The following is a 16,454-nucleotide window of genomic DNA, read 5'->3' on the forward strand; positions in this document are numbered from 1 at the left end:
ATATATTCTACTTTAAATGTGCTTGTCTAGCTCAGTAAGAAACAACCAATACATGCATGAAAGGAAGGCAGGACAGAGTCTGCTTTATTCAAAAATACTAAAAGGTAAATTAAAGGTATTTCTCTGAGTCTTCACTTACTCATTTTGAGACCAAAGAAGTAGTAATTTTAAATCCCTAATCGGTCACCCAATCTGATTAGGACAAAACAGAACTACAGGATGGAAGAGCATGTGTCACATTTAGGAAAGTAATTAGTACAAAATACATGGATAAGTGAAAATAATTAGTGAAAGTCACAAACACCTTAGCACTTTGGATCATTACTCAGTTTTATTTAGGTGATAACCAAGACAAAAATGTTACCTGAACACGATTAGTTTCAGACAACAGAAACACTAAAAGATGAGCATAATTTTAGAAGTATTTTCATGGAAGCAAAACAACACAACGGACACACATGCTGCACAGATTATCTCTTCTGAGGCCAAAGCACTGATATTTCACCATCATTAAGATCCCTTTTGAAAATACACTTGAGACAGCTTGTGAATGGGCATTTTATCAAGGTGTTTAAAAGAAATAAATAGATAATTTGGTATTCTGGAAAAGTAGCTCAGTCTAATACATCCAGTTAACTGCTACAGTAGCATTATCATCACTGAGCAACAAAGGGCAGTGTATTCTGCCAATAGCTTTACAGTGACCTTTGCAATGCTGACTAGTCCGTCAAATTCCATCTCTGAGATGCAAGGCATAGACAGGGATGGTTTATTAACTGAGGCAGGAACTAAAGACTACGAGGCTCCAAAAGGGTAGGTGTTTCACATTCAGGAAATGGGGAACTCCTTTCCCTAAGAAGAGAAGCAGTGTACCGTAAGATCAGGCTAAGCAGGCCCATAGTCTTCCCCATGGAGCCTTCCATGGTGGGAAATTCTCATGTACTAGGACAGCATTAGCAATTTTACAGTTTTGCATGTTCCTTTTCTCCCCAGCTACATCTTTTTTAAGGACTGCAATGGAAACCCAAGTGGAAATGGGTAAAATGGGATCAATGTCTTGAGCCCTAGGAATATAAATCTGCAAAGGGATACTGACATAGTCATAGACCTTTAAACAAATTGTGACCCACACTACTTTTATTTGGAGGTAGTTTCCAACCATCACCAACAGGATAAATCTACAGAACTCAAGGGGGCAGAAACAATGAGTAAGAAAAATGACTGTACTGAACTGGGAAATTTTTCAAGGATAACCTGTAGAAAACCAGCCTAGGAATAGGCACTGTTTTTTTTTTTTTTTTTTTTGTTTTTTCAAGAAAGTTAACTGTGACTATGGCAAAGTGACATGCTTAAACTTGATATTCTCTTAGGGATGTACAGGCTTTGAAGCTCATAATAAACTTGAAATGGCTCTGTGGAATGTTAAGGCTTAATGTAGATGGTTGGTGCCACTGTCATGCCTATACAAAAGTATGTCAACTTAGAAATAACTGCACTAACAGCTCCAGGGTATTTAGAATGGAAGGCCTTCCCCCGCCCTTTTTTTTTTATTATTAAGAATTTTACTTTGAACCATAAGAAGAAGCTGCATCAAGTTTCCAACCTAGTTAGTGCAGCTAGAATTAAAATACTTACTCAATTTGGCTGGGCGTGGTGCCCTCGTGCTTCTGATCCCAGCACTTTGGGAGGCCGAGGTGGGCAGATCGCTTGAGCTCAGGAGTTCGAGCCCAGCCTGGGCAATACGGCAAAACCCTATCTCTACAAAAAATACAAAAATCACCTAGGCATGGTGGCATGTATCTATATTCCAGGTACTCCAGAACTGAGGTAAGAGGATTGCTTGCGCCTGGTCCGCAGAGGTGGAGGTTGGCCATGAGGCCAGATCTCACCACTGTGCTCCAGCCTGGGCCACAGAACCACACCTTGTCTCTCCTCAACCACCAAAACGATACTAATTTCAGTTTACTGTAGAAAGGCAAAATGTCTGCCACCCACTTCATCTGTGTTACCTTTACATTACACCATTCTCAAAAAGTTTAAACACGGCAGAGGAGAGAAACGAATGCTTTGAAATAGCCTAGCATATGTAACAATAAAACTCTCTAGCAAACACAAAGCACAAATGTTATTTTATAAAAATTAACAGCATCTGCAGGGGTATATTCTTCTATCCTCCATTATTCACTACCTCTTTTACTTCAGTGCTTCCCTCCCCTTGTATTAAAGATACTTTATCTAATTCCCAGTTGAAAGGTTTCTGAAAGCATTAAGTCACAGCTGTGTTGATGCTGAACTTCTTGAACATGGCATAGCAGCATCATTCTGACACATTTATAGATGTTTCCTTACAAGCTGTACCAGCACTTGATTTGAAATATCTGACTTACTCTAATACAAACTGTTAATCTCTGGTCTTTTCTACAGTTGAGTTCTTCTCTGCAGTTTTGGAAGCAAACCAACAACTTGTTATGTTTAAAACAGAAATGGCTCCCTTCTGATTGGTTTCTGACACTGTTCAGTGATGCTGTTAATCAAGACCCTAAAAAGAGCCTAGATATACCTAGGCCCCATTTGCAGATCATTTTAACAGGATGTTCTTGTTTCCTTTTCCCACGAAAATCAATAACAGGATGACCTTCAATTTGAAATTCAAACCAATTAATTACCTGTTCTGTTGAAAATGCTGATATCTGATTTGCCTGGAGAATTTCAATTATGAATAGATTATTTCTTTTAAAGAGCCCCTTCAAAAAATATAGACAGGCATTTTAAACCTCATCTTATACAATATAAATAATGTTTTCTTGAAGCAGGTATAAAATATTGGCCTTGCACGAATTAGTAGGGGGAAGTTTTCCCCCTTGTGGTCCATCTCCTCCTTGTGACATCATAATCAATTGCTTGGTAAATTATAGCAATCCCACAAAGATTCAGGGCCAAGAATCTACCGCTTTAAGGTGAGATGAAAAGCTTTTTATAGTTGAATTCAGCTTTTCATCTACATCAATTACTTACACAAATTATGGGATTATTTTCAGAATTCAGAAATCTTTTATTATTTTAAAATCCTTACGCTTCCACCTTTATTTAAATTATTTGGCTATTTTTTTGTTTTGCCCACACAGGTGATTTTTTTTTAAATGTGGGTCATAAGGAGAAAAGCTATACATCAAAACTATCAGCACCAGAAATATATTTACTAAACTTTTTTCTAATTACAGGGGAAAAAATGAAGAATTTGGTTCATCCCAGTGGGGAATTCCCAAGATGAATGATCACATGCAATGAAACTATTATCTTCATCCATTAAAATATTATCTAAAACAGAGGTTTCTATCCGGCAGCCAGAGGGCTGAATACAGCCTGCAGATGAGTTTTGTTTGGACCACACAGTTTTTAAAATATTTGAATAGGTTGCCAAGATTTCAAAATCAGGAGATTTCATATAAAAATCTGGATTTTTGGCTTATCATTAAAAAACAGCAGCAGTGGATCTGGCAAACTGGGCCTGCATTCCCACCTGGTAACAATTGGCTGGAACCAAGGAGCAGCTAGCTACCTCACTGTGGTTGAGACATGAGCTTTCTGGTCCACCACAGCCCCCACTAGACTCACTCTACTTGTTTAATTTTTGTTACCTCCACATGGCCCTTTTAGACAACTCCTACTCCTTAAAATGTCATACTACTGTAGAGTTTGTGGGGAAAAAAGAAGAGGGTGTTCTCAGAACAGAGATTTAAAAATACATATTTCACAAGTTTACAGAATATAAGACAATGGGAAGCAAGTTTCATTTCAATGAAACATTCGTGCAAACCAAAGGAAACTCATTTTCATAATTAAACGTTTTTTAAAATAGTAAATCCAGAACTGATGACCCAGCCTTACAGAGTGGTTCAACAATCTTTATATTGGTTTTCAATCAGCCACCTATTTCTCTGAGGCCCAAAATAGATGCTCATGTCAAAGTATTACTCAGATTTTGTTCCTTCACATGTTAACACTTCTACACTTCCTTTCTAGAGCTATCATGTACTTAAGTGAAAATGTACTGTAATATGAAAATAGGATACGTCTTCAAGGTAAATTTTAAAAGTCAACATTTAAGATGCATGAATATTATCACAGCAAAAATTCATCTTTACTGACTCCACATGTATGCCACCATCTGACATTTATACTTACATTAAATAGACATTATTATGGGTTCAAATGACCCAAAAAGTCATGGCATATTTCTTTACAAATGATTATTACCTAAAAGCAGATGTCTATGACACAGTCACCATGCACTTCTTTATATCTACTTTTTTTTTTAATGAAAGCAATTGCAAGGAGAATATCTTTTACATTTCATTATTCCCAATCAGTCACAACGACACAGCATTTTTACCTATTAATGGATTTTTAAAACAAATTAAAAATACCCTATTTAGCAGAAGGAAGAAACGGCCTTTTCATTTCATCCGACTATATTAAAAACAGGCTATCTCTGACATATTACTACAGTACAGAAATGCTTACATATCATGCAAACTGTAGTACGTACGCTATGACCAGTCATATGCCAACTAATTTAGATCAACTATAGTATAGTGTTTTTACATCATGTTTCATCATTGCACCACATGCTTGAAAGATTATTTTTTAAAGTGTTTCCTTCCAAAAGGAAGCATTTTTCTTCCATTTTTACCTAAAGAATGTAATCCCTGAACATATGCCAAATTTACTTCACAATCGGACTTTAATCCCCAAATTCTCTTGATTCTTAGCAACTTGCACAACTTTAAGTAAATAGTTCACAAAATCATAATGATCATACTGTAGCATTCCTTAACTCCTAGATGAATAGAAAAAAAGAAAATACCATAAACATGAACTCCATAAAGGCAGTCTTAAGCCTGAATGACAGTATATTTCTTATGGGAAATATTTTTCCCTAATTTCCATTATGATTGAAATTTGAGCAATTAGAAATAGACACCTGGAACTCAGTTGTTAATTTATCTCTCCCCACCCCTTTCACACTTTCCTTCAAATCATTTCTTAGGATGCATCTGAAAGATATGATCTTATAGGATGCCCTGCATATAAAGGGCACTGAACCAGTGTTCACATTACTTTCTTTAAAATGCCTTGTTGTAATCCAAGACTAAACTTACTTTCTTTCTTTTTTAAGTATATAGCTTTAGGGAAAAAAAGTGGAAATTTCTCAAATCATTACTGAGTAAAATGATTAAAAAAACAAAAATTAAAACAAACATTCTAGGGAAAGTATATACTTCATTACATTCATGCTGATTTGCCTTTTATACCATCTTAGAAAGGGAATTTTATGAAATACACAATTCCCTCCCATGATGACCAAAGCTTTAAGCTAGTCTCCTCAGGTTCACATCATGGCAGCTGACTGTAAATATGTAAAGCAGTTCTGGAAGACTCACAATTTACAAAATTTTTGTTTCTACTTAATTGTTTTAAGATGAAAAATAAAGTGTGAGATAATGGATGTTGTAGTTAATCTGTGTTTTATGGAGAGAAAAGTATTACTGTCACTTAACTCCTTCTATTGATCACTGCTTTCTAGAAAAGAATATCTCAAAGTAGGCTTATATTGAAGCTCATTTTGGCATTCTGCAGTTGTAAAAAAAATTTAAAAGATCAAAAGTACAGGACTGCTGGCACATACAGGAACAGGGATTATCAGAACACTCAGAAGGTAAGCAGCAGTTCGTTTATTAAGAAATTATTTAAAATAACTGTTTACACAAGTTAAAACAACCAACTTCTCACTTTTACTAAAAGGATGTTTTCAATATAATGAACATCCAAGCTTTTCTGGTCATGAGAAAACCTGGAATATATTATACATGCATGAATGTGGCCCGGGATGCAGGATATGGGATGTGCTTCCTATCAACAGATTAACACTTCATTTTCATTACTCTAATCTCACCACAGGCTGTGAACACTCTCTTTTTCTTTTTTGAACAACAATGGTACATGAAAAACCAAGCTGACAAGCAGGCGGGGTTCATTAAATGCACAAGGCCCTTATTCCCATAACACGTCTCACCTGTATGAGGCCAGTTTTCTGGCTTCCCGGCTGGCTACTGAAACAAGCTCTCCCAGATGTTGGAGTTTGAATTCTTCTTATCCCTTCCTACTTACATTATAATAGATGACAAAAATAAAGTAAAAATGAAAAAACTCTTCTCCACAATGAACAGTATTTAGTAATAATAGGACTGGTAACATATTTTAAGCTCCATTCAGTCCCATGATTACTTTCCAAAGTTGTCCAAGAGAAGAAGGAAAAGTGGCTAGAAAGGGAAATTATGAGACATCTGAAATTCGAGTCAGAGAGACTCATCCTGGTGTCTCTATCCTAGCGTAATTCTAATTTATTTGAAGCTGTAGTCTCCCACTTGTTGAAAATGGCAATTCGCAAAATAAGAAACCATCATGCTATTTTCCAATGAATGACACTGACTTTCACCAAAAAGCTATAGTCAAGAAAGAAAAAAGGCTATATAGCATAGTATAAGGAATAATTACAACAAGATTCTTAGGATGGAGAATGCCTCTTTGGGGAAAGCCATCCGCACACTCACTGCCTCTGAGGAAGTCATTAGCAAATCCTCAACATACATAGAATTAAGTCACCTAATTGTCACCAGCCAACCAACGGAGCAGGCATACACTTTCTGCATGTCTACGCATTACATATAAATGCACTACCATAATGTGGCAATATGGGATTTTTAGTACTTTCAAGACAGTTAAGTCCTTCCACAAAGTTTACAGCCAGACTTTGGTTTTGGTTCTTTCTGGTACTCTAATATTTATACCTAAAAAAGAAAGAATAAAAGAAAAGCAATATTAAACAGCAGCTAACCTCGCTGACTCCAAGTTAGGTTCTGGCATGAGGTCAACAAAGAGACAGGAGAATGCAGGCATTCTCACTCAGGGACACTCTCATGAATATGCTCAGTGTATAATTACTCCCCATATCTTGCAGGTGACATCACAGCCATGTCCACTGACCTCCAGCACTGGCAAAGGGCACAGTAGTGGGCAGCTTTCTTAATCTTTGCCTGATCAGGTGTCCCAAATAGCCACCCTAATGATTTAAATCAATGAAATTCTTCTTGATTTAAATGTTAATGGAAAGGGAAAAAAACATAATTAAAATCCTCTAATGGAGATTCTCATTTTAATATTAGTTTTGTTATTATGTTAAGCCAGCTGAAAGCAATTACTTGTTGTCATGCAAAACATTCACTAACCTGTTATCTTCCTTTTCAGACACCCAGTTCAGGTACTCCGATCCTAAAATGTGAGCTCTGAAGAACTGTCTAGAGAACCAATAGCCACTAAAAGACACCTTAATAAAGTTGAAAAATTCATGACAGTCTCAAAAAAGCACAGCAGGTACAATACTGAAAGCTATGTCTTTCCCATACAGAATATGTTTCAGTCTTGTCGATTTTAACAATCTCTACACCTTGTTAGACAATGGGTTAAAATTTATTAAACACAAAACAGGAGTGAATCCTCCTCATGTGTTATGTATACTGCATGCTTTACATTTTAATCTCATAATACCATCCATTAATACTGGTCCTAACATCATTTCAATTCCCTTTTTAAATGTTTCCGTTAACTCTTATTAGCTGCAGTTTGTCTGAAAGAGTCATCCCTTCAACCTACTGCACTGCCCTTGGTATCTTTTCCTTCTTCTAGGGAAGTAAGCTCGTGTAGAAGTCTAACTGCACAAAATAATAAGTCCAAGAATTAGGTTTTTAAAAGAAGAAAAAAGGGAAGCAAAATCTCTCTTCATCTAAGTACTTTCTTATACAGGCTAAGGATCAAATTGAGCTGCCTTTCAGCACCTCTGAATGATAAGCCAGGGCCCCTGGTTACACGTTTTTATCATGCCCTTACTTAAAGAACCCTTCTACAGCAACACTCAGGACAGTCCTGTCAGCACTCACAGAGGACCACAACTGAGGGTGGCACCTCTCTCTCATGCCTCTGCCAGAATGATGTATTGGCAAAAGGATATTTATTCAATTACTGCTACGTTTCAGGTGCATTTCGATTCTCTTCTATTAAGGCGAAAAGGGCCAGTGAAAGTAAGGAGGAATTCAGAATAAGAGAGATGAGAAGAAAAGAGAATAAAGTGAGAAAGAAATTACCTCTATGAGAAAGGAAATAGGAACAGAATAACCTTGTATTTAGGTCATTAAGTAAATTTCTGCCAACCAAATGGGAATGAGATTTATAAATCAACACCACTCAATGACACATAAACCCTAAAGACAGTAGCGAAATAACATTACAGTTCAAAAGTATTGAGTAAATAAGACGTCAGATATGCTCAAGAGAATCAGTTGTTTCAATGAGTAACTTCCTACTGTTCAAGATTATTTTCATTTTCTTAACAGAGAGAAATGAAAAACTGATGGGCTTAATTAAAGAAAAACAAAAGGATATTATTTGGTTGTTAAAGGATCAATTCTTTTTTTTTAATTGGAATGATGATTAATAAGCTGAGAATTTGGTTCCTAAACTAGCCAGTTTGAGTAATGTGTTGTTTTTCCACAAGCATTTCCATTAAAGAAAGCTCTGTGAATGAAGAAAACATACAGCGATTCCTCTCTTCTCCTGATCTCTGCACTTTGTGGCATGAAATGCTACATACAGCATTTGAACAGAATGACACTGCACACTGTCTTCACCCAAATGAACTCCAGTCATAAATTTTTCACCTGAGGGTTTGAATGTACACTGTGAAATCTGCGAGGCTTCCTACAGGGAATGTACAAATTTAAAAATAATCAATACTTTTATTTTTCCTATTCGTTAAACTTTCTTTAAACCTGGGGAGGAAGATGGCAGTACAGGTCAGGCTCAATGAGGAGGAAATGTGGGGACCCTGGATGTCATGGCCCCAGACGTCATTTCTGGGATGTCATCTGCACGTTTCAAAACTTCTTAGACCTTGAGCTCCTTAGCAGATTTTTTTCATCTTATTTTTTCTGCATCTTTACCAGTTTTTCTTATAGGAAAACATTCCCTCTATTACCCAATGTTTTGTTTCTATGTGAGGATATAAACGCTGTTGTTTCTGAATTATGTCTCTTTTCCTTTGTTTCTCTAAAGCTTAAAAATAGATGTCAGAGTTTCTTGAAAGAGTCTTTGACTCCCTTTCTCCCTGTCTCCGGGGTCCTTCAGTAGATGAAGATCACCCAGCAAAATGTAGAAGCCAGCTGCTTTTCTGGAAATAAAAAATGGCATCAGCTTTGGCAGACAGTAGTGAGATCCATCATTTCCTAGGACCCCCAAACAACCTTCTGACCAAGGCCTGGAGAAGGGTGTCACTGAGCAGCACCATAAACAGACCACAAAAGCGTACCACCAAAGGTACAAGAGGATTTTCAAATGGCGAATTATTTCTACACGCATAACAAACCAGGCTCCAAACCTCACGTGAAAGGAAATCTTGGAACCATTATATTCCATGTTCTTTGGACAGTAACAAGCAGGGAATCGCACAGAAAATTTCTCTCACTGAAAAAGTCAACCTACCCGATTCACTCTGTTTTCTCTACAACCACAAAGTTCTCTGGCAGCACTCTGTGGGGAAAAAGGAGTTAATTCCTAGATCGATTCAAACACTAAGGTTCAAATTATGGACACAAGGTAAAAGCAAATTCCAATTTATTTTCCTCTTTCCTTTTGATATATGTGCTAATCTAGAGTGCCAAGTTCAGAAAATACCTCTTGGGCTATACAGAATCATTAGCTATTCACGTTTATAAGGAAAATCCTCTCAAAAGCTTTGCAGATAGATGACGGCAGACGCCCAGTGCAACTTTCTTTAAGTGAGTGTGTGTAATGCATACAAGGTAGAGAGAGGGAGGCACTAGAATTTGTGTTTTTCATTCAAGTGGATGACGCCAGCTCACTATCTGTAACGGACTGTTCCTTTGGAATCAGCTCCCTGTGTCACAACGACCTGGCAAACTTGAATGCTTTCACTATCACTGGAGTCCTTGCAATCCTGCCTTGGTTGTGACCCATTCACTTCTGCCCCAACTTCTCAGAGATGCCTTACTCAGCATCTAATTAGTTAGGGAGGATTTGCCTCGGCTCTTAACTCTGACATGGGAGTGGGAGGATGTGCTGCTGTGGTAGCCCAAATCTGTCCTGTCACTGCATTAATCAGATTTCCATAAAGCTATGCATGAATAATTGGATTTATCAGTGAATGTGAATATACACTCATAAATATAATTATTAAAAATACCTACAATTATAGATAAGATATCTGCACCTTAGAGGGATTTATTTTTCAACTGCAGTTACTTGACTCACCTTAGCAAAAGGCTTTACAAATTACACAAACATAATGGACCTGTTTGAAGATGACAGAAAGGTGAGAAAATTAAATAATTTCAAAACGATCACCTACTGTGTTCAAATTCATTTAAATGAATCATGTTGAAAATAAACTATAATTTGTGCACAGATTTTTAACATATACAAAATACACATCTGAGAATACGTTTGTGCATGCTTTATTTGCATTAACATTTACATGTACATAGAATACCATATATATAAACTATTACCTTTCCCACTGCATTACAAATGAGACAGTATCTCTTACGTGAAGTCTGCATGTTATCCATAGACCTTCAAAGTTTAGGACAAAACCAAGCACCTGTCTCTATGCTACAATTTGTATCTTAACAAATACAAATACCCAAATATTCCTACTTTAGTGTTACGTTATCAGAAAACATACTGAGAATTATATTAGAATATATGTCTATTGTTAAAAATAAAACGTATTACCACTCAAATTAAGAGGGGCCTAAACTGGAGGTCGTAGCCTAGTAATTCAACAGGCTAAAACTGCATGCCTCTTAATATAATATAAATATTTATTTTAGCATTAAGACCACAAGTTTAGTCAATTTAATCCTTTTTTAGTAAGACAAGATCATCCAAACATACCAACTGTAAGGAAGGGAGTAAAAAGGGAGAAAACTGCAGAAAGCAAGCTAGGGATGGATGATGCCTGGCAATGAAAGTCGTTTTCAAAGACCATTAACTATCAGCTGCTTTACTAAGGGCTTTGATTAAATAAGAATATACATCTGATGTAAAAAGGGATGTCTATTTGAGTGGGACAGAGTTTAGAATAAAAATGCATTGTATGAACTATAAAGAAGACCCAAACCACAATGTACAATTAGGCGTCTGACTCGTAATACTATATATACATATATATATATGCCTTTTAAATGACTAGTGAATAAATACTCAAAACAATGAGGTGGGGGGAACAAAACCATTTTCATTTAAAAATACAGATTCCAGAAACTGAGATTGTTGGCCTATATGAATAGAAAAAAAAGATTTCTTGAGGAAAATTCATATTGAGCAGTGTTTTAAATGGATTCTAGCAATGTTATTATACATTTCTTATAATATATTTTATTTATCATTTCTCTGAAAGGTGCTAGATTTTTATATTAGTAAGAAAGTTTGCTTTTACTCTGTCATATCTCTGGTGAGCAGATGCTCTGGTATTAATGTAAATCGTTGATTTAATTTTTAGCCTTCTTGGTTTGCCCCTCACCTACCTAGAAAATGATTTCTCTGGTGATAACTAACACATCATGCTAATGAGAGAATCTAATGCACAATAGAAAAATGTCACTACTAATAATATTTGCATGAAGTTAAATAAAGCAACTGTAAGAGAATGTCAGACAGTTGTTCTTTAATAAGACACAGTTTCACAATGAAATTATGTTGTTAATTTTGTTACATCATCGGGTGAATCCTAAATTACTACATAATGATGCAGAGAGTCATTTATAATCCTAACTTAGTATTTCACTCAAGTATGAAAAAAGACCTTATTAAGGGATCTACATTTTATTTGAAACAGGTTAAATATACCTCACCAATAATAAAAGGTAAATGTCTCTAGTAACACATTAAATGTGGGCTATAGCTATTTACCTTTATGGTTTCCTTTCTGAAAAGATTTTTAAATAGACTGGACTATTACATCCCTTGAGATAGCTACAAGAATTTTATTTACTATTCTCTCAAATGCACAAAATATTTATACAAATAGAAGAATTGCCTCCTCAAGTGTGATTAAAAAAAAAACTTTGAAAAGCAAGCCTCATTTTTTGCTTTTAACAGTACCTTGTGAAACTAAAATAGGCAAAAACAAGGTTCTTTTTCCACCTGTCACTGATCAAACTGATCCAAAGAAGAACTCCCTTTACACAAGTGTCATACCTTTTAAGGTTCTCAAATACTCAGCTATATCCATAGAAATAATTTGAGAAAATCATACTTCAGTACAGAAGAAAAAATGTACAGGCACAGGAAAATGTAGTCAAATAGTCTTCACTTGAACTTTAGGGGCACATACTTCATCCCACTAAATCTAAATTGGCTTCAGATTGTGATTATTTGTTACTATTAGACAGAATGAAAGATGTACATTTAAGCAGATCCAACTTTGCTCATATGAAACAAAAGACAAAGATTTTTGTATCCCTACTTCCTAGTTTACTAATAGAACACATAAAACTAGATTATTAAATTTCAGTATTCATGAGACATTTCCCACAAGTTTCTCTTTAGTTAAATACTGGTGGTAAATTATCTGTAACTCAGTTTTGAAACCTTTTATAGCAGCCCTACCAGTCAGACTTTTCAAACGTCTAAATAAATAATCAGGAAAATATTAGTTTTTATACTATTAAAGAAAACTTTAAAAGAAAAATAACCCAATACATTTTATTCATTTCACAAGCTAAGTAAATTTTACTTAGAAATAAAATAATCATAATCTAGAGAAACCTCTTTATGCCTCAGTAATGAGATGTACAGAATTGTACACATTTGATTAAACTGGACAAACTTTTACCTGTAACAAAAGCTAGCGTAACTGTATATATTGAAAGTAATACTCATTTAAATGGCTGGCTTCAAGAGATATCACAGATATAATTTCAATATGTCTCTCTCTCACACAGACACACACACACACACACGTGCTGAATCAGCATTGCTGATGAACTATAGGTAAGAAAAACAAACATATTAAATATGAACAGCACACATACTTTCACTCACATAGTTTGAACTTAAGTTTGTGTAATATTTATACAAACTAAAATGTCATCTTGAAGAGAAAAAAAATGTAAGCTCATATCATCTTTTACATGCTTTCCAAAAATGCACAAGAGGTAAACATTCAGTGACCATGACAGAAAAAGGTGGTTTGGGGGGATAGGAGTGATTGCTAACTACATCAAAACCAAAAAAAAAAAGAAAACATATTTAAAACTGTGATTTCTCTCCCTTTTGTTGTACTACTCTATTTCATAAATAGCATAATATTATGCAGCTTTAATAGCATCCATTAAGCATAAATTAGTTCCCTATATTTCTATTCTCTCCATGTAATCACCGATGCTCATCATTACACATATATGCACACACAGGTACACACAAAATATCCACACAGACAGCTGGATCAAAGACATCATAAATTTTCCTAATTCTGACCCATCATTTATAAGTATTTACTTTTATTTGTTTTTTAGTTAAAATGTTTTCCATGACAAAATCTCCTTAGATTCAAATCTACTTGGAAATGGGCTAGTGCCAAATAAGCAATCTAACACCATCTATGTGGTTCAATAGCCATTTATCAATTGATCATTATCTCTATCTGGTTTTATTAACTCTTTTCTAGCTAGAGGGAGACGTAAGCCAATCTTCCCTTCTAACACACACACACACACACACACACACACACACACACACACACGACCTCCACTAACTCAAGGAAAACCCTGAAGGTGACATCTAGTTTTTAAAGTGAAGCACAAGTTATTTGGTGCTAAGGTTAGCGAAAACACTCTGCATTCCAACATGAGAGAGCCACCCAGGCAGGGACGCGTGGCAGAAAACACCTCTCACAGCACTCTGCAGTGACAAGGAGAATCTCTGCGTGGAAATGAACTTTTCACTTGAAAGAATGGGAAATTGCACATGAAGAGTTACTTATTGGGTTTATGTTGATTGCATTTAAATCCCAGCTTACTGTATCAGCAGTAATCAGGGTCCCTCTACAGGATATGTCAAAATACACCTTATTCAAATGCATTTATCCTATCTAGAATTGTGTGCTAAAACTGTTCTCCAGCTAAATGCTACAAAACCCTGGTTGTAGGTATTATCGCTCGCAAATGTATTTCTAACCTTGTAGTAGTTTATAGCCCGGCAAATTGTTTTTTTTTATTATTATCAACAACTTTAAATATCTAACTAAAGTATTTAATTTTCGTGAATTCTTACAAACAAAAGGTTTTTTTTAAAAAAAAAAAAAAAAAGAAAGCAGTTGCAGTATTTTTTTCCTCATGAGTGGCACAATATTTCTTAATAACCGCCATCAACTTAAAATCCAAGTACATTTGTCAATAGTACTTTCGCGCTGTGTGGATGATAACATCAAACTAACTTGCTTTGTGTGGGTTTGGTGTAGGCTTTGGAAAAGCAAGACGTGTCTAGGAGGGAGGCACCAGGGAACTTCCCTCCCTCACTTGAGCACAATCCAAGATGAAAGTTTCTGGGTTGTGTCCCCTCCGCTTCCTCTCACCCTCGCTCCCCCGCGGAGCCAAGGAGCCAGCAATTGTGCAAGAGGAGCCCGGCGCACAGGGCGCGTATCACGGAGCTCATGGTACGAGCCGCCGGCTCCGGTGATTAATTATCAGTAACCGATGGCCTCGCGCTACTACGTCGGCTTTCCCAGCAGAGCCAGCAAGCCGAACGCCTCCAGCGCGGCCGGGACGGAGGAGCGGCTCTGCGGAAGACGCCGAGGCTGCGCCCGAGTGAGTGCGCCGGCGGGCCGGCGGGCGGGCGGGAGAGCGGGCCGGAGCCGGCGAAGGGAACGCAGGGGCGGGCGCAGAGGGCTGGCTGGCAAGGAGGAGCGGAGCGGAGGAGCGAGGACCTAGCAGCACAGCCCGCCACGCACGCCGACTCCTCCAGCAACTCTCGGCGCTGGCAGCCAAGACTGCACAGCCTCCTCTCTTCTCAGGTCTGAACGAAGCTGCCTCCAGCCACATGAAGTCAGTAGGGCTGTTCTGAGGGGCCCCTAGATTTTATGACTGTTTTTTAGGTTGCGGAACCTACTCCGAGAGAGCAGACACTTTGGACGAAGTGATTCATATTGATAGAAAGATACATTTGTTGGGTGGTGGCTTTTTTCATTCTCAACAGAAAACAAAGAAATAAATTAAGTCTTCCCCTGACCCAGACTGTACTGTGAAACTTTTCAAAAATGTCTCTGCTTTCTTTTACTTCAGTATCCTTTCCCCTTTTTCTTTTAAGACGCCCTTAGGGAAACCACGAAGTAACCCTGCACATTCCAGTAACACAGTTATGACAAAACAGAGCCTAACTAGGAAGTGACCATATTTTTAAAAATATTTAGAAAGAAAAACACCAGAAACAAAAGTGCCCATAACAATTCAAGGTTTCTTAAAAAAAAAAAAAAAAAAAAAATCAAGAAAGAAAGTAACTTACCTGTTGGGACATTCTGAATAGGAGGTTAGTATCAGCGTTTTGCCATGTCCCCATGAACCCTGGTTCAGCCGTAGTCGTTCTGGTTCCGAACTGCATGGAGTTGTCAGTACAGGAGTCTCTTAAAGTCAAGTCTCTTGCCCTCTTTGGCTCTCTGTCTCTCTGTGTCTCTCTTTCTCTCACATCCACTTCTGCCTCTTCTGACTGAAAAGTGAAGGTGGATTTTTTGAGCCTCTTGGCAGCCAGTAGCAGGAGTGTAGTGTAGTTAAGAAGCTGGCTGAACTGTGCATTTCATTTGGGAAGGGGGAGATTTGGGGGAGGGAGGGGGTCAGAGCTTCTTTCGCACCTTCTGCACAGATATCCCTATCATTTATGCATAGATTGTGACTCCCCAAGCTTGTCTTTGCTCAGTTTAACAGCTGCCTGTCAGGTGTGCAGGCGGCACTGGAGACCCAACCATCAGCTTCAAACTCTCAGCCACTGCATGTCATTGGATAGCAGAGCTAAGAGTCAACTGCACTGTTCCACTGTCAGGCACCAAATGACACCCTGCACTAACCCCTCTCCAGATATACAGATAGATACACACTTATGCACACTCCAGGCAGCACCACAATCACAGTGCACAGGGCGAGGGGAAGCTAGGGCCCTTCCCCGGGAATTTTTTTCAACAATGCTTTCTGATATAACACATAATATCTGACACCAGTCTTTGCTTTAACATTTGTAAAACTGTGATACTTAAAATTTTTTTTAATTACACTGAAGAAAGTAAAATATTCAGCTGTAAGAGAATGTAAAGTTGGCTCAGTTATGGTCTA

The 16,454-nt window shown here is 37.2% G+C and overlaps 1 protein-coding gene and 1 long non-coding RNA gene across 3 annotated transcripts in view; one reads left to right on the forward strand and one right to left on the reverse strand.

Moving 5' to 3' along the window:
* Positions 1–16,454, reverse strand: part of BNC2 (basonuclin 2) — a 456,158-nt gene that overhangs the window by 294,212 nt on the left and 145,492 nt on the right. The window contains exon 3 of one of the 2 annotated variants that reach the window (XM_030817343.1): positions 15,637–15,837. The exons of the other annotated variant lie outside the window; for it this stretch is intronic. Within the exon in view, the coding sequence (XP_030673203.1) occupies positions 15,637–15,837 (201 nt within the window). The remainder of the gene's footprint in view (positions 1–15,636; positions 15,838–16,454) is intronic. 2 annotated transcript variants of the gene reach the window in all.
* LOC115836360 lies at positions 14,650–15,362 on the forward strand. Its single transcript, XR_004031387.1, has 3 exons — positions 14,650–14,791; positions 14,867–14,942; positions 15,149–15,362. It is a non-coding gene; the product is annotated as an uncharacterized LOC115836360 (long non-coding RNA).

The sequence above is a fragment of the Nomascus leucogenys genome, chromosome 1a (assembly GCF_006542625.1).
Source record: "Nomascus leucogenys isolate Asia chromosome 1a, Asia_NLE_v1, whole genome shotgun sequence".
Classification (NCBI taxonomy): Eukaryota; Metazoa; Chordata; class Mammalia; order Primates; family Hylobatidae; genus Nomascus; species Nomascus leucogenys.